Source organism: Penicillium canariense (genome assembly GCF_028826845.1).
Source record: "Penicillium canariense strain IBT 26290 chromosome Unknown utg000004l_segment0_segment0, whole genome shotgun sequence".
In the NCBI taxonomy this organism is placed as follows: Eukaryota; Fungi; Ascomycota; class Eurotiomycetes; order Eurotiales; family Aspergillaceae; genus Penicillium; species Penicillium canariense.
The window spans coordinates 1925728-1950108 of record NW_026622731.1 but is presented as its reverse complement, the minus strand read 5'-3'; the positions used below and the strand labels follow the sequence as shown (position 1 = coordinate 1950108).

At 54.0% G+C, this 24381-nt stretch overlaps 7 protein-coding genes across 7 annotated transcripts; 2 read left to right on the top strand and 5 right to left on the bottom strand.

The window, feature by feature from the left end:
• Window positions 1–793: 793 nt before the first annotated feature.
• On the bottom strand, window positions 794–4641 carry N7482_007029 (uncharacterized protein; the record flags this gene model as incomplete). Its single annotated transcript, XM_056689154.1, has 3 exons — window positions 794–828; window positions 887–4431; window positions 4568–4641. 3 exons carry the CDS (start codon window positions 4639–4641, stop codon window positions 794–796), a joined length of 3654 nt encoding a protein of 1217 aa, XP_056541583.1.
• Window positions 4642–5738: 1097 nt separating this feature from the next.
• N7482_007028 (Oxo-4-hydroxy-4-carboxy-5-ureidoimidazoline decarboxylase) lies at window positions 5739–10321 on the top strand (the record flags this gene model as incomplete). The annotated part of the gene is made up of 6 exons (XM_056689153.1): window positions 5739–6130; window positions 6246–6345; window positions 7258–7398; window positions 7503–7663; window positions 7896–8460; window positions 8522–10321. 6 exons carry the CDS (start codon window positions 5739–5741, stop codon window positions 10319–10321), a joined length of 3159 nt encoding a protein of 1052 aa, XP_056541582.1.
• A 683-nt stretch (window positions 10322–11004) lies between these two features.
• Window positions 11005–11722, top strand: N7482_007027 (SRP9/SRP21 family protein; the record flags this gene model as incomplete). The annotated part of the gene is made up of 2 exons (XM_056689152.1): window positions 11005–11076; window positions 11279–11722. The coding sequence occupies 2 exons, from the start codon at window positions 11005–11007 to the stop codon at window positions 11720–11722; spliced, it is 516 nt and encodes a 171-aa protein (XP_056541581.1).
• Window positions 11723–12324: 602 nt separating this feature from the next.
• On the bottom strand, window positions 12325–13799 carry N7482_007026 (ribonucleotide-diphosphate reductase subunit RNR2; the record flags this gene model as incomplete). Its single annotated transcript, XM_056689151.1, has 4 exons — window positions 12325–12935; window positions 12992–13325; window positions 13445–13690; window positions 13770–13799. The coding sequence occupies 4 exons, from the start codon at window positions 13797–13799 to the stop codon at window positions 12325–12327; spliced, it is 1221 nt and encodes a 406-aa protein (XP_056541580.1).
• A 1835-nt stretch (window positions 13800–15634) lies between these two features.
• N7482_007025 (uncharacterized protein) lies at window positions 15635–17665 on the bottom strand (the record flags this gene model as incomplete). Its single annotated transcript, XM_056689150.1, has 1 exon — window positions 15635–17665. One exon carries the CDS (start codon window positions 17663–17665, stop codon window positions 15635–15637), a length of 2031 nt encoding a protein of 676 aa, XP_056541579.1.
• A 3167-nt stretch (window positions 17666–20832) lies between these two features.
• Window positions 20833–21684, bottom strand: N7482_007024 (uncharacterized protein; the record flags this gene model as incomplete). The annotated part of the gene is made up of 1 exon (XM_056689149.1): window positions 20833–21684. The coding sequence occupies one exon, from the start codon at window positions 21682–21684 to the stop codon at window positions 20833–20835; it is 852 nt and encodes a 283-aa protein (XP_056541578.1).
• A 432-nt stretch (window positions 21685–22116) lies between these two features.
• N7482_007023 (uncharacterized protein) lies at window positions 22117–23625 on the bottom strand (the record flags this gene model as incomplete). Its single annotated transcript, XM_056689148.1, has 1 exon — window positions 22117–23625. The coding sequence occupies one exon, from the start codon at window positions 23623–23625 to the stop codon at window positions 22117–22119; it is 1509 nt and encodes a 502-aa protein (XP_056541577.1).
• Window positions 23626–24381: the final 756 nt, after the last annotated feature.

The following is a 24381-nucleotide window of genomic DNA, read 5'->3' as shown; positions in this document are numbered from 1 at the left end:
TCTCAATGTGATTGTAAAAGTACTCCGGACATGAAACATACTCTGAGCTGCGGTCAATTCCTGGGCGTATTACTGGGTAAAAGTAGACAGGTTTACTTCCTAACATCGTCTGATCTCATTCAGAGGGGAGCCTCTGCAAAATTTCTGGGAATCAATGTATTTACGCCGTGCTTCGTCCACTTTATATATATTACGTTAAAAGGTAGAGAGAACAGGAACAGCAATGCAATGCAAAGTTTGTATGCCATACTATGAAAATATGGAGAGAATATTAGGAAAAGAGAGTAGCTAACACAAACTCCGCGCCAGTCACGGCGGATGCACGACATCGCAGTAAGCATAAGCACCGCTCCGTCTTCACCTGTACACGGGAGGTAGAAGTTGTCGACCGCCGGGGAAGGACGAAATCGGTTAAAATGTGAAAGGAGAGAGAAAAAAGAAAAAAAGTCCAAGGAAGCTTTTTGACTTGGAAAGGGGTATACCACGCGACATGCCACATATATCACACGCACATACAGAGAGATCGGAGATCAGAGGTAAGGAAGAGGGAAAACTGGAAAAGAGAGAGATGACGGTGGGGGGAAGAGATAGGAAAGGTGTTGCTGTAGGAAGACACAAGGACCAGCTGGTCGGGGTGAGATGAAGATAAGAGAAAAGGAAAGCGAGGCAATACGCGCTAGGTCAACAATGATGCGATGGTAAATGGGGGCTCAAATCTATGAGGGGTAGGAAAAATATGAAAAGTTGCAGTCAGCGGAGGCGTCCTGTCCTCGAACGCCGCCGACGGAAGGCATCATGGCCGGTAGGCGTTGTAAGCGTGGACGAGGGCTGTTGCGGTACTGATTAGTATGTGACTATCGAAACAAAATCAAGCTGGAAGGCTTACTCTGCAGGGTCCAGGATTGTCCCTGTCGCGATTCACACGCGCACTGCAGCGTGCTACCATCCAAAAACTCCAGCAGGATACTGTTGGGGAGTTCCTGCATGTCCTCATCGGGGAGACAGGGTGTCCGGAACTCGGTCAGGTGGTAACGCTTGGTCATGTTGCGAGCACTTGCGTCATTGGTGGCGGGGGTGAGAACCACGTAGCCATTCTCGTTGATGCGCATAAAGCGGCGCTTCCAGAGGAGGGTCTCGGGGAACTGAACATTGACTTCGCCGATGTCAATGGGATCCGTAAGGGTCTGGCGGGATGAGGAAGGCGAGATGGCCGAATCGTGCAGGGAAGAAACGGCAGCCACTTCCTCCTTCACGGGTGGGCTCAGAGCCCCGATAATGCTGCGGCGAGAAGTTGAGGTAATCGAGGACATGCGGCGCATAAGGCGAGAGGTGCGGGAGCCCTTCTTCTCATCTGTGGGCGAGGACGCCTGGAGATTCTCATCGGTCTTGGGACGCGAAGAAAGTGACGGGCGGCTTCCAGGGCGAGAGACTGGCGTGGCTTGACGATTAGACCCAGCAGACGACGTGGACATGCTGCGAGCCTCCGAGCGGTGGGTGATAGACTCGAAGGTCGAGCTGTTGGACAGCGGCTCGTTGGTGGCCTCATGCTGCTCCACGGTCAGCGGACTGGCCTGGAGGTTGAGAACATCAGACTCGGACGGCTCAAGACCAGAGGACTCCGGTGACACGCCGTTATCACGTACAATGCGAGCGGTCACAGAGATCGAGTTAGTACGGCGGGTGGCAGTGGAGACGGGACCGGCGTCGTGGTGTTTTACGCTAGGAGCACGCGAGAAGTCTGGAAGAGTACCATTCGGGATCGAGACAGACGCACGCTTACGCAGGCTCTCAAAGGACGAGGAGGCGGACGGCCCAGTCACAGTGTTGGGATTTGGAGGAGCGCCCTCCCGACTGGAAAACTTCTCCAGTGCCTTGATGCGGCTCGAAATGCCGGAAGAAACATTGATTTTCTTGGCCATCAGCACTGGGGTTGGGGGTCCGTTGTCAGGGTATGAGCTAGACACGGATCTGCCCACCGCTAAAGCGTGCATGACAGATGGAGAGGCCAGCCCGTACGGGCTGGAGACAGCCCGCGAGCCCTTCCAAGACTGATCACCGCCGTTGGGAGTTTTGACCGAAACTGGTCTAGCCTGCAGTACGGTGGCCGATCTCAGTTCCTCCATGAAGGAATCATCCGACAGGAGGTTGTCGTCGTCTGAATACTCCAAGGTCGGCACTTGAATCGGCTCCAGGTGTATCTTTCGCCTTTGGTCCAGAGGGGGAACAATCGGTGTGATACTGCGTGCGTGGGACTCCTCGGGTGCAGTCTCGTCCTGCGGGACAGCCTCAATCGAGACCAACACGGGCGGGACCGCAGGCTCGGCTATAGGGCTAGGGGGGCAGTCCACGGGCGGAAGGATGGGGATGGTAACCGTTTCAGGGATGGCTGCCGGGGCTGTCTCTTCGGTAGTCGGCTCCTCCAGTTGTTTGTCGACGACTGATAGGACCTCTGGTTCTTGCAAAGGAGAAGCATTTTCCGGTTCTAGCGTCGTGTCTGGGACGCCGGTCGCCTCCTTGTCGAGTGGAACCTCGGCGTTGGCGCTAGGTGGCGCTAGGTCGTCCTTAGTCTCATTTGGAGCAAGGACTGCGGAGTCCGTGTGCTCGGCGCGGGTTTCAACTTCAGGGACTTCCTCTTCAAGACCGGTCTGTGCTGTTCCGGACTTGATGGCTTCCACGGGCGTCTCAGCGCGGTCAGTAGAAAAGGTCGTGTCGGCGCTGGCGCCGGAAGTATGAGAGGATGGGCCTTCCGAATCAGACACGGTCGTCGCGTCGGCAGTCGGCTCGGGTTCGGCATTGGACGCTGCAGGAGAAGAACGGGTCTGCTCCTCTTCTGGCTCAACTGTGTCCTTATTCTGAAGAGATTCAGGCTCTAGCGTCTCGGAGGAAAGAGGAACTTGATCTTCGGTCGGCTCGACTGGAGTATTTTGCTGAGGCTGCTTAGGAGCATCATCGGAGGGTTCGGGAATAGCCATAGCCGGGGTTGCAGCTTTCTCATCATCTTGAGTCTCCTGCGGCTTTTCAGGCTCGAGCTGCGTTTTAGGCTCGGGTGTTGTTTCAGCCTCAATCTTGGGTCTCCTTTCTGGCTCACAGGCCAGATTAATATTCTCCTTGTTTTCCTTCTCGCTCTGCGCAGACTCCTGCAGTGTGTTCACCTCTTTCTCCGCCTCGGGAATCGCTTGTTTCCTCTTCGTCTGTTCCGCTCGCTTCGCCATCTGTTTTTTCCGCTGCTGCAGCGCTTTCATCAACCGTTCTTTCTCGGGGGTCAGGCCAGAGGAGGTTGATAAGGCACCCAAAGACTTGGCACCGGGAGATAGCTGCGGTCTCGATATGGGGATCGACGGAGGAGGAATCAGTAAAGGCGGGATTGGAGGTGCTCGGCTGTTTGGTTTGGTCGCAAATGAACTTCCTTGAGATCGGGGACGGGGGACATCGGTAACACTCGGCGGTTTCCGTAGGGAAGATGAACGCATGCCGGCTGGCAGAGAGGCGACTGGTCGTTGATCGGGATTACGGGAACTTCCCGACGTGCGAGGCCGGCCGCTTTGGTCGACTGATGGACGAGGACCCAGCTTGACTTTTGGTGTGTATCCAGCTGCTCTTTCAAGCTCGCGCAACGAAGGTCGTGCAGACTGAGTTGACATACGCACCTCCTCTGAAGGACGAGGAAACTCATCCAATATATTCCGGTACTTGCCATTTTTGAGATCGGAATCGGGGGATCTGGGAGAGCTTGCGGACGTAGTGCTTGCGTGCGACTCACTCGGACTCTCGCGTGAGGGCGGAGCGCGGGAATTTGCTGCAGAAAGCGGAGGTTGAGGCTCGGGCGAGGACTTCTCGACCTCAGGTGAGGTTGCCGAAGGTGGTACAACGGTCGCCTCAGACTTCTGGCTGCCTGATCGTCGTCTGGTCTCTGCCTTGGGAGGAGGCTGCGGTTCCGATTGTTTCGTTGTTTCCTCCTTCACGCCGCTTTCCTCCGCATCTTCGGTGATTTCCATGAGGCGACGGCGCCGGAGCGAGCTCGAGGACGAGGTAATCGATCCTGAGGCCGTGTGAAGCAGGCAGGCGGACGACAGGGCGCTTTCGTTCAATTCGGAAGCCTGCGATAGGGGCAGCACAGTGTCGTTCGGTGTGAACTTGTCGAGGACGGACTGGAACTGGACGTTGCTCCGAGCTGGAAACGAAGATCCCAAGTCAGTGGCATGATCCTTCGACGCATACTGTCCCACGCCAGTCAGGAACCTACCTTGGATGAGCCGCGACAATCCCTCGGGCATGTACCGCAGAACGACTTTCCTCCTGCGGTAGTGTAGGAAGCCGTAGAGCGGCGAGGTCTCGGCATAGTTATCGATGGCATTGCGCACCTCGGGCACCCCGCCGGTGCCTCGATCGAGGAGCGCGACCTCATCTCGGGCCGTGTAGTGCAATAGAATCCTAGAGAGATCGAAGGCAACGGTCAGGATCAAGGGGTCGTCAAACCAGTCGGACAGTGGCGGCCGCGCAAAAGGGGGGCGCAGATGGGGGGAGGAGGATGGCAGGGTGCGGGTATTCCGCGATTGACCCAACTTACCAACCGCCCGCGTCGGCCAGTGCACTCTGGTAGGCTTCGACGACAGCGGGAGTATCTAGCCCATTGAGAGACATGGCGCGCACGGCATGAGGAGCGTGCCGGGGAGGGCTGAAAGAACCAGTGGCAGTCTGGATTGGGGGGGGGGGGGGGGAGAGGAGGGGAGGGAAGGGAAAGAAGGGGGAGGAGAGCCTCGACTGGACTGGACTGGGTCCCAATGGGGTAGGCCTAGCACGAGCAGAAGTTGGGGCCACGGATAAGATCTTGAGATCGCGGCCAAGCCCAATCAGGGCGAAACGCGCTCCGTTGACAGAGGGCGGATGCGGCAGGCTGATCGGCCGTCCTGGACGGAGTTCGGGTCTCCTCAGTGGCCGCTGAGAGGAGCTTTGGGCGAACCTCTGCTCGTCAGGCCTGGCTTTCACAGGGTGGTTCAGGGGCAGCCGCTCCCAATTCGCTGGGCGACTCCACCCGCGGCTATCCTCATTTCAGTGGAAGTTCTGAAACGCTCGCTCGGAGTCAATGCTGATTGAAGCTAGCCCCTCGTGCTTGTTTTGCGGCCATCGGGCACATAACACGAGGGGCACGAGTACGAGGTCACAGAGGAATATTCCCGGCCTGCCGAGCATTTAAGGAAAGAATGCCATGATCTCATCGGTTCGTCTGTCCGCGCCGAATCCAATTGGACCGGTCGGGACTTCGACGTAGACCAAGTACTCCGTCCGGCATACTCGCTGTATTCTTAGTATACTATTGGGCGGAGAGTAAGAAACTACTATCCGGGCGAGTATACGACCGAGGACCAAGACTCTAGTGTCCCTATAGTGTCTGCATACATCGTGCAAGATCAGCTGTCCTACCGAACCGACCCATTGGTCGCATATTTCCACGGTCATCCCCCGTTCAAGCGATCCCAGTAGACCAGATCGGAATTTTCTACGGTTCCGTTGCGTTCGTCAAGTTCCATCTCCGGTATCTAGTCCTGTCAAGCCGACTGCTGGGTTGCCCTTTTCCCGCTGGTCCCCGCCCGAACAGCAACACTCTCGGCGACCCCCGACGGCGGGACGACGTACTTATACCAAGCAACTGTCCCACGGTCCAGTGGGCGCTGGACTTGATCTCCACCATCTCGAACCCTCGAACCACTTTATCCTGGCGATCAACCTGTTGCGCACTCATGGCCGATCTCCCCGCCCTCTCGTCGCTTCCCTCCCAGTCGCAGGAGACCCAACTGCGGGTGCTGGACACCCTCTTCGAGCCCTCACCGGAGCTTCATCGGTTGATGATCCCCGTGCTGGCGAACCAGACCTTCGCCTCGTATGACTCGCTCATCGACGCCGTTTGGGGTCGCATGTCCGCTCTCTCTGCGCCGAACTCCCCCACGGACCGCGATGTCCTGTTCGGCATCCTGGGCTCGCACCCGCGGCTCGGTCGGGCCCCGGCCAACCCCGAACATCTGAGCGAACTAAGCAAGAAGGAGCAGGAGCAGTTGAATACAGGCGCCGAGGAACAAGCGGAGAAACTGCTGGCGCTCAATGCCGAATACGAGGCACAGTTTCCCGGGCTGCGGTTTGTGTAGGGTCTCCCCATGTCGACCAGGCCTATAATGTCGATTTAGCTTCATGCCTTCACCCCTCACCCCACGCCTATCCTTGCTCTTCGCTGATCTTATCGCGCCGATTAGGACTTTTGTCAATGGGCGCAGCCGCGACATGATTATGGTTGAAATGCGCCAGCGCATTGACCGGGCTGACGCGGAGAAAGAGATCACAGAGACTATCCAGGTACGTGAGGACCGTTTGAGGGACCCCCTTTGCCCTTTGGGCGGAACTGATTCGGTATAGGCCATGTGTGACATTGCCAAGGACCGCGCAAGCAAGCTGGAGGCGCGCATATAGAGGTGCTTTGGGACCAGGAAGTTCCCGAGCCGTGCATCTCTCGATGATCTATTCCACCTATTATTAAGAACTATGCGTATAAAAGGACTATGAATCGATGAAGCTCTCAATATCGGAATGTACACTTGATGCGCTATAACCTTCTAGAACATGCCCCGATCCCCACCATCGGCAGGTCTGAGCGACGCTTGTCGGCGATAAGCAGGGAGTTTCAGGGTCCAGTGCCGTCGAGTCTCCACCCAGCACAGTCGAGCCGGGGAATTTGATGTCATCCATCCAGCGCGCTCCGGCTGGTGCCGCTTAGCCTATCCGTGCTTTTTTTTCGCCTCTCTTGTTTCTGTTCTTTGGGTATCTCATGGACTGGGATCCCGTTCGTTTTCCACAATGGCCCAATTTCTGTAACACCGCTTCCCCACCCTCCCCTTCCTCCATCCTCAGCCAACGATTACTATACCCTATGCGACTGTGTCGCGCGCCGCGATGGAGGGGAGCGCAGACCAGCATGACGCACTGCCACGAGCCTCAACGAGCCCCGCGATAGCCGGCGAGACCAAGCCGGGCCCGCTCAGAGCCTCACAGACTTACCCCGGTAGGTGCACTCTACTCTGCTATTTCCATCGCGCCTAGTTGGCTTGCGAATTTCGCATTTGAGTTCCCGGCCCCATCGGCTCCGTTGCCTTGGAGTCTCGCGCCTGTAAGCGGGCCGAGCAAAGACAACAAGAAAAGGTCAAATGAGAAGTTGCAGCGCTGACGGGCGATCCCTTGATAGGCGCAGGATCAGTCACATCGGAAGTCGAGTCAGGCTCCAGCAACAGCCAACAAGATGCGCAGCGGACTCCTCGTCGCCCACAGCCCATTGACGGGCCTCTGGCCAGGAAGCCGTCTGTCACACCGCAGGAAACGAAAACCGAGACCAGCGCCATCGATCCGTTATCTCAGGTAAGCAGATGCAGCTCTCAAGAGGTGGATGAAGACAAAGACAAAAGACTCGAAACCTCCGCGACAACACGCACCGCTGACATTCAACGTCTTTTTCTCGGTAGCACATCATCCAGCGCACCAACACCCAAAAGTCCATTCCGTTGAAGCTGCTGGGCCGGGCCTCGTACGAGGCCGACGCCGGCAGCTCCGGTCTCAACCTGTCGGAATCCAGCGCGGTTCGGGGAGATGCTATGTCAAACTCAAAAGCAGCCAAAGAGAAGAAGTAAGTGTTATTGGGGAGCTTCAAGACCAAAAATCCCAAACCGCCGATCATGCAGACGCTGTCTCACGCCTCACGCCTCCTGCAGGATCGGTTCTCCCCGCATCCTTCCGTCCCGCGTGCAAATGCCTCTTCCACGGGTTCCGGCCCTCAAGCGGCTGAGGTGTTTCGTGCTTCTTATATGGTAACACGGTGGCTGACCTGTACCTCCTCTTTCTTTTTGATTTACCTCTAGAAACCGGGTTTCGTTCCTAAGCCGTATTATTGGCACCAAGAAGAAGAAGGATCAACCCTCTGAGGCGGAAGATGAGCTGTTGGAGGCAGATGCCAGCCCCATGCCGATCAACGCGTCCCATCCGATAGGATTCATCCCCCAGCACCCGGCACCCGCGAGGTATCTCAAGACCCGCGCGCATTATAAGAGAGACAAGGACTTCGATAAGGTGTTCCTCGCGCAAGAGCTATTAGGTGGTGCACAGGCCCCGCCGCGAGCTGCCGCAAGACGGCGGTCCTGGTCCACATCGAGCGGCGTTCCAAATGACGATAGCACTGGGAAAGCCATCTGGGCTCTGGTGTTCTCCAAGGATGGCAAGTATCTCGCTGCGGCTGGCCAGGAAAAGAAGGTAAGAGTGTGGGAGGTGATCTCGACTCCGGAGGAGCGGCGGGAATGCACGGGAGGTGAAGAGGATGCGCCGGCAGCGGATCAACCGCCGAGGTTAAAAGCGCCTGTCTTCAAATCCAACCCAGTTCAGATACTTGAAGGACATACCGGTAGCATTTTGGACTTGAGTTGGAGCAAGGTATGGCACTTGCAGGGTCACCGATATCCGTGTGGGAAGGAGCAGGCTGATAGGAGTATAGAACAACTTCATCCTTTCTTCGTCGATGGACAAGACAGTTCGATTGTGGCATGTAAGTCGGTCCGAATGCCTCTGTTGCTTTCAGCATAGCGACTTTGTCACCTCGATCCAATTCCACCCTCGCGACGACCGATTCTTCCTCGCCGGGTCACTCGATACCAAGTTACGCCTCTGGAACATTCCGGATAAGAGAGTCGCTTTCGTCACAACCGTGCCCGACATGATCACCGCGGTATCATTCACACCAGACGGGCGCAACTCGATGGCTGGATGTCTGAATGGGTTACTCAATATCTACGAGACGGAGGGACTGAGGGCCTCAGGCCAAATCCACGTTCGATCCGCTCGTGGCCGCAACGCCAAGGGGCATAAGATTACCGGGATCGACACGATGACGGTTCCCTCCGACGATCCCAACGGCGAGATCAAAGTGCTGGTCACCAGCAACGACTCCCGCATTCGCATGTACGATTTTCGCACTCGCGTTCTGGAAGCCAAGTTCCGCGGCAACGAGAATACGTGCAGCCAGATCCGGGCAACATTCACTGACGACGGCAAGCATGTCATCTGTGGAAGCGAGGACCGCAGGGCCTATTTGTGGCCCATTGGTGCCGTGGAGCGAGATGCTGGTAAACGAGCGGTGGAGGTGTTTGAACCGCAGTCTGCTATTGTGACGGTTGCTCTGTCGGCTCCGACAAAGACAAAGCAGATCCTAGGCCTGTCCGAAGATCCGATCTACGATATCTGTAACCCGCCTCCGGTGGCTCTGATGAGCGCCGAAGAGTCGTCGAAGCAAGAAAGCCCTGAGCGAGAAAACGGAAGTAATTACAAGAGAGCTTCCTCAGCGCGGCGGTTATCGATCATTAGCAAATTGGCCCACCAATCGCCTTCATACATCTCTCGCTCGAAACATGAAGGTGGGAACATCATCGTCCTCGCCGACTACTCCGGAAAGATCAAGGTTCTCCGGCAAGACTGCGCATATCAGAAGAGACGATATGAGAACTGGAATGCCAACTCGACCATCTCACGCCGGATCCTACGCCGCTCCAACTCCGCCCGCCACAGCCTCGCATCATCAGGCAAGGAATCCACACACAAGACGCCGTCAGAGCACATCGTCTCCTGGCGCAACTCGGTCGTTCGCCACGGCCACCCCAGCAACGAAGGCTCCCGCCCTAGCCTCCGCACACACAGCCCATCCTCCCACCACCGACCCGCCACCTTCCGCCTCTCCTCATCGCGACCCTCCAGCCTTGGACCAAACGAGACCCTCTCCCTGGTAGCAACCTCCCCACCACCATCCCCGCGCCGATCCCGCACCGACACCCGCGGTGACGACACACGGCCCCAAAACGGCCATGGCCGCAGACCCAGTCAACCCTCCAGCGGTACCACCTTCCCATCCGGCACCCATCCCTCCACCGCCGACTCGACTGACCCGCGCAAACTCCCCACATCCACCGCCGACATCGTCACCAGCGGCAAGAACAAAGACAATCCGCTCTGGCTGCAGGGTGACCATAGCTACGCGTTCTGGAACAAGATCACACACGACGCGCTGGCTATGCACTCCCGCAAGTCCAATGACCTGGTCCGCTCCAACAGCATCGCGTCCGGCGCCGAGCGCAAGCTGAGTACTGCGGAGAGCGTGTTGAGTAGTGAGTATGAGTCTTCGACGGGCGGGGAAGAGGATATTATGAAGTGTGAGCGTTGCCAGGGCACAAATTTTCGGGGTGTGAAGGGGAGGGATGGGACGCAAAAGTTGATTTGTGTACAGTGTAACCGGTCTATTGGGTGACAGGGCTTTGGCTTCGATATCTTGATTCTTTTTGGACATATCTTGGGACGTCTTGGGATTTGAAAGGATGTTTATATGAGTTGGTTATGTTTTTGACAGTTTTTTCTTAGTTGTTGCGCTGGTGCTGGGGACTTGGTTCTGACCATTCTTTTGGTTTCATATATCTTTTCTAGAAAGCTTCTTGGTTGCCTTGGTGGAAAGACAGGCCGTTGAGGTACGTATCTACAGGGAGCAATGGACTGGCATAGGCTGGCAGCGTGTATGATATGAAACAAAACAAGATATATGACTACGACTGTGACTACGAATGCATCATCTTGTCAATCATATGTTTCTGAATTGCATAATATCGAATTGCCTGAAATGAGCCATGTGGAGTTAAAGTTATAGTTGTGGTGCCGTCTGGCAAGGACGGTCCGAGTGTTTGGGGCCGATGCCAAGACATGGAAAAAGTCCGGCTCAGATAACTGGCCCTCCATTTCCACCCCGGACTGGCCTCAACCACCACCTCCCACAATTCCTCAACCTGCTTCTCTCCCTCCGAATTCATTTGTGCCGCATTGTCTGATCTCCGCAGCGGCCCATTCGATCGAGATCTACTCGCTACCATACACCCTATCCCACCTACTTTCGGACCGCACGACCACCGGCAAAGCGAGACCGGCTCTCGCCCACCCACCACCATGCCTTACCTGCCTACCTCCCAGGCATTCCTGGAGCAGTCCGCCCAGCTACTAGAGGCATACCCAGACACTGTAAGCTCAAGCCATGCTCATCATCCCCCACCGAGCCCGCAATGCCACTACCATCTGAAGCATCCCACCACTCCATGCAATTCAATATCAATATCAACCCACATCCCAATCCCAATCCACCCTCCCACGCACCACCACACCACCCAGCCACCAAAGAACCGGGAAAAAGAAAAAGCCAGAGCTCCCCGCTAATCTCCCACAGACCCGGATAACAACAAAATACAGCTTCCCAACCGAAACTCCCGGCGCCCGTGCCAAGCGCGCAAAGTCACAAGCCAAAAAGACCGCCTCCTCAGAATCACCCTCTACACAAGCAGCACCCACCCCCTCCGCCCCGGTCGCTGCGCTCACCCTCAAGACCTACAATCCTACGACAGGCATCGTGCTACAGTACCGCACGAACAAGATCGCCGAGGTCAGCCGGCTGATAACCGGGCTGGGTAAGCTGGCGAGCGGCGCGGACGTCGCGAGCCTTGGGTTGTCGGCGCCGGGTCAAGCGGCGGGGGATGTGGAGATGATTGATGCGCCGGTAGAAGAGAGTGCTGCAGCTGCAGCTCCGGCGCAGGCTGGGAAGAGCCAGGCCCAGGGACAGGGACAGGGCCAGGGCGGGAAGGGGAAGAAGAAGGGCGGGAAGGGGAAGCGGTAGAGTTCCCGACGCATCGTTAAGGTTAAGAGAGATGAAAAGAGGGACTGGGCTTGGGCTCGGGGGACGTGGTTCTGAATGGCTCATCGAGCATAATGACATGTTACGGGTTCAGGAACTCTTTGAGCAATGTACAGATGTTGCGAATTTAGATGGAGCCGCGTCCTATCATCTCAAGACCGCCCTGAGTTGAAGTCCACAGGCAGAAAGCAGTGTTACCAAGCGAACAATACGATTATGACTACGCTGTCAAGGCGCTTGCTACGAATACCGACTCATGAAACCAAAGTACACAATAACCAAGTAATTGCAACGTTAAATACACATATCCGCCATCTATCCCATGTCGGACATTGCGGTCAGAAGTCTAGGACAGACCGAGAAAAGACAACAGGGGGAAAAAGAAAAGAAAAAAAACGCCTGATCCATGCGTAACCTTCGAAGAAATTCCATCAATCAATAACAGAGAAAAAAGAAAAAGAAACAGCGTGATATCATGTGGAGGACAGCGTAGGTGAGCCCCACGGCTGGAGGGTATAAAACAAGAGAAGGGGAGGGGTGGGGGAGAAAGGGGATGGGATGGTATTAGTGGCAAGGGACAGCGCTTAGAAGTCCTCGTCGAAGCTGAGGCCGTTGTCCTTGGGGGCCTGCTCGCCCTCGGCAGCGGTGGTGTCCTTCTTGGTGGAAGCCATGACACCGGCCTTCTGGTAATCGCCGACACGCTTCTCGAAGAAGTTGGTCTTGCCAGCGAGGGAGATGGACTCCATGAAGTCGAAGGGGTTGGTCGAGTTGTAGTACTTCTTGTTGCCGAGAGCGACCAGGAGACGGTCAGCCACGAACTCGATGTACTGGCACATCAGCTTGGAGTTCATGCCGAGCAGGCCACAGGGCAGCGCATCCGTGAGGAACTCCTGCTCGATGCCGACGGCCTCAATGATGATGTCCTCGACCATCTTCTTGCTGGGGCGGTTGTTCAGGTGCGAGAACAGCAAGCAGGCAAAGTCGGTGTGCAAGCCCTCGTCACGAGAGATCAGCTCGTTGGAGAAGGTCAGGCCAGGCATGAGGCCACGCTTCTTGAGCCAGAAGATGGAGGCGAAGGAGCCGGAGAAGAAGATACCCTCAACGGCAGCGAAGGCAACCAGACGCTGGGCGAAGGTGGACTCACGGTCCTGAATCCACTTCATGGCCCAGTCGGCCTTCTTGGCAATGCAGGGAACTGGAGACTGGTTAGAAGACTAGATCCGAGCCAGGAGATTGCGATATTGGACATACTGGTATCAATGGCATCAAAGAGGTAGGTACGCTGCTTAGGCTCCTTGATGTAGGTGTCAATGAGTAGAGAGTAGGTCTCAGAGTGGATGTTCTCCATCATGATCTGGAAACCGTAAAAGCAGCGGGCCTCGGGGACCTGAACCTCGCCGCTGAAACGCTCAACCAGGTTCTCGTTGACAATGCCGTCCGAGGCGGCAAAGAAGGCCAGAACGTGCGAGACGAAGTAGCGCTCGTCATCGTTCAGGCGGTTGTGCCAGTCGTGCAAATCCTTGGACAGATCAATCTCTTCGGCGGTCCAGAATGAGGCCTCGGCCTTCTTGTACATTTGCCAAATCTGTTGGGATGAAAGAGTGATTGTTAGTCATTTGTTCTTAAGATGAAAGTGAGTTGGCGTCGGGGAATCCTGCACGTCCAACCCACTTTACGCGTAGACGCGTCGGCGACGTGACTTACCTCGTGGTACTTGATGGGGAAGAGCACGAAGCGGTGGGGGTTCTCCTGGAGGAGGGGCTCGCTAGCCTCAGCAGAATTGATGCCAGCAGCCACCTTTGAGACCTCGAGGGCCTTCTCGACGGGCTTGTCGGTCATCACGTCGACGGGCTTGAGAGACGCGGGCGCGTTCTCCTTGCCAAAAGACTGGAAGTCGAGCTTCTTGACGGGCGAATCACTCATCTTCAGGTTCTCGAGGGAGGAAGCAGTCTAAGGAAGCACACGAGTTAGCCAAATTGATGCTCGCGACGCGTCTGTCGCGAGAGGCGACAGTCGTGACATCACGTACCTGCTTCGAAGGGGTGACTTGGGTGGCCATTGAGAATGTATCTGAAGGGTATATGGTCTCAAGAGAGAACTAATTGCAACACAGACACCGTGATAAGGGAAAGGCAGAGGCTTGGGGGGAAAGAGAATGAGTGCAGCTAAAGTGGGAAAAGAATCGATTAAGTAGTTAGTGGACGTGATTCTTTTAGCGCGACGGGCTAAGTCACGTAGCACGTGACCGCGTGCCCGTGCTTACATCAGCGAGACGCAAGGCGCGTCGAACAATGCGCTTTCCCCGTTTTCGCTCCATTCGGCTTCCCCTCATGCCACTGGCTTTCCAGCTACATCCGACGCTAGGGCAGTCGATCCATGGCCGTGCCTGCGGTAGCCCCCTCGACGCATACTATGCATAGTATTGCTGCTCTCCGTCCGGCTTTGAGCTTGCCATGCAGCCCATTCCTATCCATTGATTCTAGCTCCTGTTGCCCTGCACGTCTACGCGTGAAACACTCCAAAAATCCGCCACCTTTGGCTACACTAGAGACGAAAATTTACTTGTATAACCAAGGCAACGAGCGCTAGGACCAATAACAACGCGCTCCAGCGCGCGTTTTGCTCCATAAGAGTTTTCAGCTCGACGTAATGAGGCTCCACTTCAGGCAGGATGAATCACGATCAGATAAGCCAGATCTGTTCGGTCCCGCTGGGCACGACGCGACAGACAGAAGAACCCGGATTTACGGATATCATTGGTACTCTAGACCAGCCAGGTCCCGCCGAAGCTAGCTCCGTTAGGGTTGTTATTTCAAGGATGAAGCTCCAGTTGTGCGCGTCTTGGGGGCCAGAGCTGTCTGCCGAGCCGTGAACCGTCCATCCGATCCGCCCCTTCCCACGATCGCGTAAAGGATTTACGTTAGAGACAGTCCTACGAAGAGCAGGATTAGACATACTAGACATCACCTACTTATTAGGAATATCATCTAAGTTAAGTATTCACTCAGATCTAGGCTGCCAGACCACAAGCTCTAGAAGGAATGAAGGAGGAGCTTTAACCCCATACAGAAGGTTCGGGGAGTGGAGCCCATCTAAAGTCACTTACGCCGGAGAATGTGGCGATCACCCAGCTCGCGTGTTGCGATCTGGCGCGTCCAAGGAGGTCTTGGGGCCTCAGTCTACACAGGCAGCCACATCTTGCTGGGGAAACAGGGGTTCAGGTCTTGCGCCAGCCGGAGTCGCGGTCCTCCGTGTTCCATCCCTGCCCAGCCTCCAGCATCGCGGAGCGCGTCTCCACCTGCCAGGTTCGTGTCTCGGGCAACCCTGCATTGCCCGCACATTTAATTGGCAAAGCCTGCTTCGGGACAAGATTTCTGTCATTATTTTTAACCATTTGACACGTCCATTGGTCTGTTTCTGTTGCTCAAGGGGGAAGGGGGGGGGGGGGGGGGACGGGGTTAGGTTAACCTTCCGGTTTCATACCTGCGAATGGATTAGTTATAGCTTAGCGGATCTCACCCGATTTCGCGCTTTGTTAATGATGAAGTTCCTCAAACTTCTGTTCACCAGAGATGAGGCGTCTACGCGTGCATATCGTCTACTTCGTTGTGCGTGGGGCTCACTGAAAATGCGGGGGACTCGTAGCAGCCGTTGGCAATCATCGTCAGGCTACATAGAGTCACCATCCATTGATTTTACAAGCTTGATACCCACTTTGACTAATATGTGCGCCTATCATCTAGGATATTAGTATGTGAATCACCCCGTACGATCATGTGACACATCAATCTGGCATTCATCTACAGTACGTGTGGATAAAAGGTAAACCGACCGTGAACAAGTTAAGAGCACATCTGGGACATATGAAGTGGTCATCCGAGACTTCGGATTTTTTTATCTGGAGCTGTCATGCAGAGCAGCATTCGGCACATAGAGGGGCATGGAGTCCTCCCACAGGGAGTTGGTGAGCGCCTGCTTATTGGACCCGTCCGCGTCCATGACAACAATTTGTCCATACGGCTGGAAGGTCTGATCGTACAGCGCACACTCATACTGGAAGCCAAACATCCCAGAAGAGTACATGATACGTCCATCGTGAGTCCACACCGCGTGCGCATCGTTCGCACCGCTACTGGTTAACACCTTGATATCGGTCCCGTCAGGGTTCATCGTGCACACGTCGTAGTTGGTTGCGCTCGTCTTGCGGGTGAAGACAATACGAGTGCCATCGGGCGAGAAGAATGGCAAGTTATCCCACTCGGTGGTCAAGACGGAAATCTTTCGGGTCTCCAAGTCCAGCAGTCGGAGACCTAGTTGCGACTTGTCGCCCAGGGTGGAGTTGGTGCCCCAGACGCGGTACACGATCTTCTTGCCATCGTGAGCGAAGCTGGGGAACCCCGAGTTGATGGTCGAGCTGTTGGCGGTGAGGGTTGACTTGCTTTCCGTCAACACCTCCGAGTACGAGCCATTTGCTGTCGCACGTACCAGCCAGCCACCACCCTCGGCGCGGCTCTGGAACCAAAAACCGACTCCAAAGGTGAGCCACTCGCCATCGGTGGACCACGCGGGCTGGAAAGCTCCAGCCAATCCTTGGGAAACCATTGTGGAGCTGAGGAAGTCGCTCTTCAGATCGTCGTATACCATGTGCTCATCGGCACCGCTGGCATTCATGGAAATGATCGACGAGTTTCCAAGCTGCTTCTGGGTGATGGCAAGTACGTTTTGGTTGGACAGCTGAGGGAACACGTCGGTGAAGCGGTACTCCCAGTCGGAGTCCCAGCTCCACAGCTTCTTGGCCATGGGGCGAATAGTCCAGGTGGTCTTTTCATAGACGACGCGCTTGCCATCCGGCGACCACGCAGGGGAGCGAATGGTTGCACTGGAAGTGTTCACATATTCGCCGTTGGTGGTGTGCAATCCCTCTTGGGTACCGCCCTTGTAGAAGTACGCGATGCTGTTGTCCGGCAGATACTGGGGGAAGATCTTGACACCAGCTCCCTGTGCCTCCACTCGGCGGTCCCTGCGAGTTGCAAAGTCCACGGACACCAATGTGGAGTTGGCCGTGTCGATGGACTCGGGACGATGCGAATTCCAGGTATCTTCACGGGTCATTTCGTAAAAAACGATTCTCTTGCCATCTGCCGACCACTTTGGTGAGCCCAGAGACCAACCACTCTTGGTCGCAATCTGGTGGAAATCCGAGCCATTGGGCCGGATGGCGTAAATGGATAGTTCCTGAGTATGTTCCCAGCCACTCAGACCCAGGAAAGTCGGATCACCGTGCCCATACCATCCTGAGTTGCGATCCGATGAGAAAGCAAGCCATTCGCCATCGGGCGACCAAGAAGGGCGGAAGTAGCCGTTGGGCAAGGATGCATTGGCAGCAGTCGTCGCCGTATCGGTCAAGTTCCACTTCTTGCCACTCTCGAGTTCCATGATCCAGATATTCGCCTTATATCCGTTGGCAGTAGACACATAGGCGACATATTTCCCATTGGGAGACATGACCGCTGAATCTTCTACCGCAGGCGTGGAGACCAATTCCTCGAGATCAGACCCATTGGTCCGAACACGGTAGATATCCGAGTTGCCGTCGCCGTTTCGTTCGCTGGTAAAGGTAATCCATTCCCCATCAGAGGAAAAGGCTGCATGGTACTCGTAGACAGGATTTGACAGGAGCGGACGCTCATGAGACCCATCGATGTTGGCGATGTACAGCTCCGACGTGCCGGGGGCGATGCGGTTCATATAGAAGACACCCTGCTTGCCATTCGTCGCCAGTTGATCGCGGGGTGCATGAGGATGCGGGGGGTGCGGCTTGGTGTGCTTAGCGCCTGCGTCCATCTGCGTCGCATAAGGGCAAAGTGCCATGCCTGGCTGCAGGGCTAGGCCCAGCAGCGCAATGGACGCCCAGAAAGAGCACATGGTGGGATTGGCTGGGATGGAGGAGAAAACCAACTGCAACAACCGCAACCGATGTCCGGGGGTTTCTCAGCGTCTTTATACTGACGATTCCTGCTCTTTTCAGATGAATTTTCTCCCGGGGAACATCGATCTTTTCTTGTTAGGGCCGAGTGGCACCTCGGATGTAGCATCAAATCCACCCTCCCGTCTGTCTACAGTATACGGTATAGACCCGCAGGGGGGAAAAGACCGGCAAACCAGACTGGAATGCCAAGCCCCTAGAATAATCCAATCTGATGATGCGGATTGGAGGTTTCCATCCATCGCTTGACATCCGAAGAACACATTGTTCGCGTCAGTGCGTACTCCGCCACGGTTGAAACGCGGCAGGCGCGAACTGTGAACTAGGATGTCTAACTTGGTGATTTCTCCCTGGCTACCAGTCTCTTCGAATTAAGTCATGATCATCGAGGAGTCTGGGAACTTTAGCGTCAATCCTATCGTGGAACGGCCACCCACGGAGAAATCCTCATCCACGAGGCCTTGGCATTAATTTCATCTAGCGGCACTGCCCACAAGTCTGGTGCTTGGCATGGCATGAGTGCCTTAGAATTTTTTAGTTTATGCTGTTTTGTTCTGGGTAAAGTAACTAGATGAATCAAGAACAACATTGAATGCACTAGGTGCGATTGATCTCCGGTATCCGAGGATGACAGGGAGCGGAAACTCGTCGGTGCACCGACGTTCTCCGCCGTTGAACCTTCTCCGGAAAAAGGAATCATGCAGCCTGCTAGAACGTCATGCAACCTGCTAGAACGCGCGTATTATCGACAAATCCAACGCTCAAGCCGGCCATTCATGCCTCCTCTGGAGAAAGAAATGATGCAGCCTGCTAGGACGCGAGGATGATCATGCTTCTTTTGATAATTCCAAAGCTCAAGCGGGCCATTCATGCCTCCTCCAGCGGCCAGAAACCGGGAAACGGCACAGCAAACAAGCTAGATTGGGTCTTCCCGTGGACGTTTCATGCCCGATCATCATAGAACCCTCCGAAACTAGCAGACAAGTCCGGCAGGGCGGGGTCTAATGCTGATCACTGCAGAGAATCAGATAAGACGACGGTGGCTTTATGCCAAGTTGGCGCCTGGGCGGGACAAAGCAAGGATCCGCTGCTCCACCCACGGCAGCGAATCCCATTTCCCTTCGTTTCTAAACACCGGAGCCCTTCGGATACGGTCCGAGTTGCCTCTTCTAGCAAGCAATCTTGTTCATCAAACGTACCGAGTGGCTCAGGGTTGCGCGTGGATTCAACCTCTAGGTTCGGAAATATTGTTTTTTACATAGTTTGGGATACCTATTGATCGGTCTGGAGAAATGACAACCTATTCTAGTTCCTCGGAATTAAGATGTGATGATCCCAGCTTCCGGCATGCCTCAAAATCAATTCCCCGTGCAGTGTTCGGGGATCGCAGACGGCCTCGAATTTGCCTGCTGCGGTTTCCTCTTTTTCTTCCAATAAGCCTCTAGCAAATTATTTCATCTAGCATCAAATTATACCAATCAAGTCCCTATGCACACCTGTCACCTCAGCAGACAGCTTAGTCAAGTGGTGCAAGGCTTGGCTAGAGATAAATTCTTTGGAGGCCGGCGTATGGCGGTTGGTGACTTTCGAGAAAAAAAAATATAAGCCAGTCCGGCAAGGAGACCTGATTGACGGAAAGCATATATACTTGAATGTATTGGTAATGATGATCTTGCCTAGAGTGACTGCTGCTTGAACGGTGGAGAAGCAGACCATGTCAATAATCAACGATCTTCCCTCTTCTACATTCATTTCATTTACATTATTTATTGATTTCGAGAACCAAAAAGGGATCACAAACAACCCACAACTGGAGAGTTTTCCGGTCTTACCCGGAAAGATCACCCTAGCCAATTGGGTCAAAACAACCCTGAACCAATCAATAAGAGGGAACCTTGACAGCAATATTGTATGCAGCAACTTCCAGACACCCAGTGCTGTTTATGCCAAAGCATATCAATACTGCCGCCGACTTGATACAGGCGATGACCTTCACTCTCAACGTCTCAAAGGAAACCATGCTCGTAATCTCAAGTAGCCAGAATACTGGAGCCTGCGATACGCAGGGTCAGAAAATACAAGTATATCTCCAGCCAGTGGCTGTGTCCAATCATTCTTCGTATGACTCGATCGTTTGCCTAGAATAGGTAGTATCAGCAGGGAAGAGATGAATTGAAATGGTATGATAAGGGAATTATCGTACCCTGGCGTTTCTGCTTTTTATCAGCTGTCATCCCAAAATACTATTTGTCTCTGAGTGGTTTTGCTGCACTGAGACAGTGGTCGATTCATTATAAAGCTTATTGTTGAAAGTGTCATTTGTAATGGACGAAAGGCTTATAAGACACTAGTCCGATATCCTTGTTAGGTCAGAAGATTGCTTTTTCTAATAAATTCGCAGATCATCGCATTCGACCAAGAGTGTAATTGTAATTGTTCCTATGTATAGTGGCGCCTCATAGGTTTGAAACCAGTCACATGGAAGAAGCCCAGAATTTGATGATTAAGCTCCTCTCTGGCGAATTATTCTTCTTATCGCTATTTTTTATTTATGAGAGATAGTGACGACATTGATTCATGAATAGTGTGATTGGTAGCTTCCTGAAATCTTCTTGGTTCATTTTATTTTGGTATTCCCAGGTAGGTACAGCCATAGCAAATTCAAACAGGTGCATCACATTATTACTGGCAGCAGGGAGATATTCAGCATAGGAATAGCGGAATCAGGTCTGGAATTGTAGGGCTAGATTTGCGCTCGAATAATGAACTTTAGAAATACTGTTTCATTTCCCCTTAGAACCTATGACGGCTCTGCTCTGACCGCCAATTGCATCCCAAGAGGTAGATGATTATCAACAGTGTGATGGCCAATGGGATCGACAAAGCTGTATCTATATAAAAAGGTAGCCAGCAATTCCTTCGGGGAGAAGGGTCGCGTGCCGTAGCCACGTTCATACCTGCCCGCCACTGTCACTCCGCAGCAGTACCGAGCATTGAGATGCGTCGCTCTATGGGTTTTGCTCAATTAGGATTTATTCATCGGGTTCACTATCTTCCATTACCGCTAAATCCATACTTGAATCATAAGTCATTAGGTATTATCTAGTTACAGGTCCATAACATAATTATCCGAAGGCCACAAATGGTATGCTAGACATCGGCGGGCTTGGGTACCAACCATCGGGTGTCCCACACGATGGAGTGGACTCTGAAAGAGCCCATGACTAGCTGTCTGCAATAAGTCTGCGACATTTACAATCAAACAACCTTGGTGTGGCTCAATATATACCCACCTCCCAGTCTCGGCGTCCAAATACTCAATGATCACTTCATCACAATGGCGTAGGGTCATAGATCCCTTATCCGTGTTTCCAGAGGAATGGATACACCCTCCCGTTTCCGCGGCCAGGATATTTTCCAGCCTCATACCAGAAAGAGATACGTCACGGTCATCGTGAATCGATCTCACGTATTTCCGAATATCTTCATTGCCGATGAAGGGCGAAAGGCAGCGAATAAGGGTTACCGCAATCGCGTGTGTATGTGCCATGACCTGGCATACGGATTGAGGGTTCAGTGGAGATGGAATATCGTCCGCTCGAGATGAGTTATATGGCACTTCGAATGCCTCACAGTCCGGGAAGTACTGATAGCCCTTTTTGGCCGAGGACTCGAGGTAGTCTTTCATTTTTGCGTGAAAGGGGAGATGAAAGTATTCCTCTTGCTGCTGATGCAGCAACTGGATATTCTCAAGATAAGCATCGCCATTGAACTGTGCATTGACGCCCGAAAGATCCAGATAGAAGAACCCCGGACTCTGGCACGCTCGAAGGAGCTTGGACGTTTCTAGTGCGTCTTGTTGAAGAATATCGGCGTATTTGACGGTTTCAAGAGAGACAGATTGGGCTTTCTCTCCCTCGAGGACGATCGTGGTGGTCAAGGTGCTTACGGTCGTCATCGTGTCCTGGAGCTGGGGGGAGGGGGGTTGACGAAAGAATCGAGTCCGGAACCCCTAGGGGACACCCTGCTAATAAATAAGAGGAACAATCATATGGTGTCAATTGGGCAGCCCATCACAAGCCGCCATGGTTGCGGCCGCAATCTGCAGCGAATGAAGCCGCGGCGTGGCTTATCACAACTCCGGAGATAAAGCACGAAAACGGGACGTTTGAGACTTTAACTAAGCAACTCAATAATGAGAGTTCACTCAGTTAACGGCTGGTTGTGACCCGAGAAGCCCCTGTCTCGTGACAACATACCGCATTGGTCGGGAGCTCAAGCCACTGCGGAGACGCTACATGGCGCAATACTGAGTACATCTTCAATGACGCTCTTGACTCCTGACGATCCCGCCAAACCTGTACGCCTTTAAATGAATAGATTGATATATTTACTGATCAGCATCAAACTCGACAATCACCAAGTCTGTCTCTAGTCCTCGTCCACCTGTCTTGACTAATTGACCCTCGATTAACCGCCAATCCCCCGATCCCCAGAGCACCTTGTGAACAGCACGAGCCCCCTCCGGCAGCGTCACTGACACATTGGACAACCATGCCGGCGTCTGCAAGGATAAAATGCTGACCACCATTTGCGTACCCAGCCTCCAACTAGCAACATCCATTTTCGAAGGGCCTGTCGCCTGCAGTGCAACCGTCGGCGCACCCAATAGGAATCTCACAACCTCCTCGCTCGCAAGAACCCGGCTCAATTGACTTGTTACCCGCTCTAGCTCAGTCGTCGTCGGGTAGTCCCACATCACGATGCCCTTTGCATTATGATTCACGCTCAGCATCGTCATGGTCACTTCCTCCGCGGCCGTGGGATACCGCGACCAGAACGACTCGTTACCGAATGCCATCGGCACGCCCCAGATGGACTTGGGCCCGGTGCCGATCCAGGTCTGGTACTCGACGAATCGGTCGAGGCGGACGGAGATGTCGTCGAGGGTTCCTTCACAGTCGTCGCAGCCGCAGCAGCCGTAGGTCGTGTTGCAAGGCGTGCCGTAGACTTCCGACCAGCTGGTGTTGACGGCGATCGGGTATACGTCCGACAGAATGATGTCGGCGCCAGACGAGTATTCTTCGTAGTAGAAGTTGAAGCAGTTCAAGCACAGCGATACCGGGTGCCATGGATCCAGGGACTTGATCAGGTCGTAAGTGACGCGAGTTGCGTTCAGCGGATCGCCCTGGCCATCGGGCTCATCGCCGGTATACCAAAGCAGCATGCTCTTCCGTGTCTTGAGCATGTTGACCTGGTCGCGCACGGAGGTGAGATTCTGGTACGTCCAGCGCATGTCGTACATTACCCACAGGCCGACCTCGTCGCATTTGTCCAGGAACATGTTCAGTTCGGTGAAATTGAAGGCTTGGTTAGCCAGTCCGGCGTTCGGGACGATATGGATGATGTTATAACCCTGGTCTTTGAACTTCTGCACGTTGCTAAGGGACTTCTTCAGCCATCCATCCCAGCTCACGTAAAAGGAATACGGCAAGAGGGGACTCCATGGAGAGGAGTCATCGGACTTGTTCTGAACCAGCAGTCCGCCATATAGACTGTCAACCTTCGTGACACTGCCCCCATCTGCCCGCTTTGGCAAGTGATATACTTGAGTGGTCGCTGTATACGCACGATCACAGTTCGGACGTGTAGCTTTGAGGGTTACACTGTAGGGTCGAGAGTGCGGAGCAAGACTGTGTAGTGGAAAGTCCAGCTCGATCGATGATGAATTGATTGCAATCGTGTGTCGCAAAGTCAGTTGTCCCTCGCCCACTGTAATCTCCAGATCAAGGTCCTGAGAACCATGTCCTGTTTCTCTCAGCGGCTCTCCACGAATGTAAGACATGTCCGCATCGATGATAAATGACCCCGTATCATCGCCTGGTGTATACAGACTCATACGCGGGCGCACGCGTAGATCCAATAGGGGCACAGTAGACCAATCTGGCTGCTCCAGCCAACCCCCAGGCTCGAAGGATGCATTTCTAGACCAATTAGCTTCATCCCTGGCTGGTCTGTGGTGGCGTCTGTCTCTCACGTAGCACGATAGGCCTTCCCACACCAAATATCCACGTCCACCGGGTTGTTAAAGGCCGCAGCTGGGCCCAGCGCAAAGAATAACAGCCAACGCATCGGGCCAGTGTGGGGTGTGGAGAGATCATGGCGAGCCGAAAGAGGGTTTGGGGGTGTGTTTATCGATCGGCAGGTACATATCCCTTTTCCCCCAACCCCCTCTTCACCGTCCCCTCCTGAATGTCACCACCCTCTCCGACGCTGTCAGGTCTTGATAGTAGAAGCAACTGTGTCATTCGGGATGAGACGAAAGTCTTGCCTTCACTATAATTGTGCACGCTAATGAAACATCCAAGCCGATATTCCAGTCCTGACTTTGTGGTCTCCATGATGTCGATAATCGAAAGGTACTAGGAGTGCCTGGGGTACTAGATTCTGGTGGTCGCTAACTCAATGGGCTCAAGGGAGACTAGAACGGAGGGATTATTGCAATGATAAAGAGGGCTGGAAGCTTGGGAAACAAAATACTAGGTACGCTAAGGAGTCCTCTGCAAGGAAGAGATCCAGATCTATACTCCACAAGTAGTCAAGTCTGAAGAGAAATCACCAGCTACCAAGTAGAAACATAAAGAGAAAAAGCAAG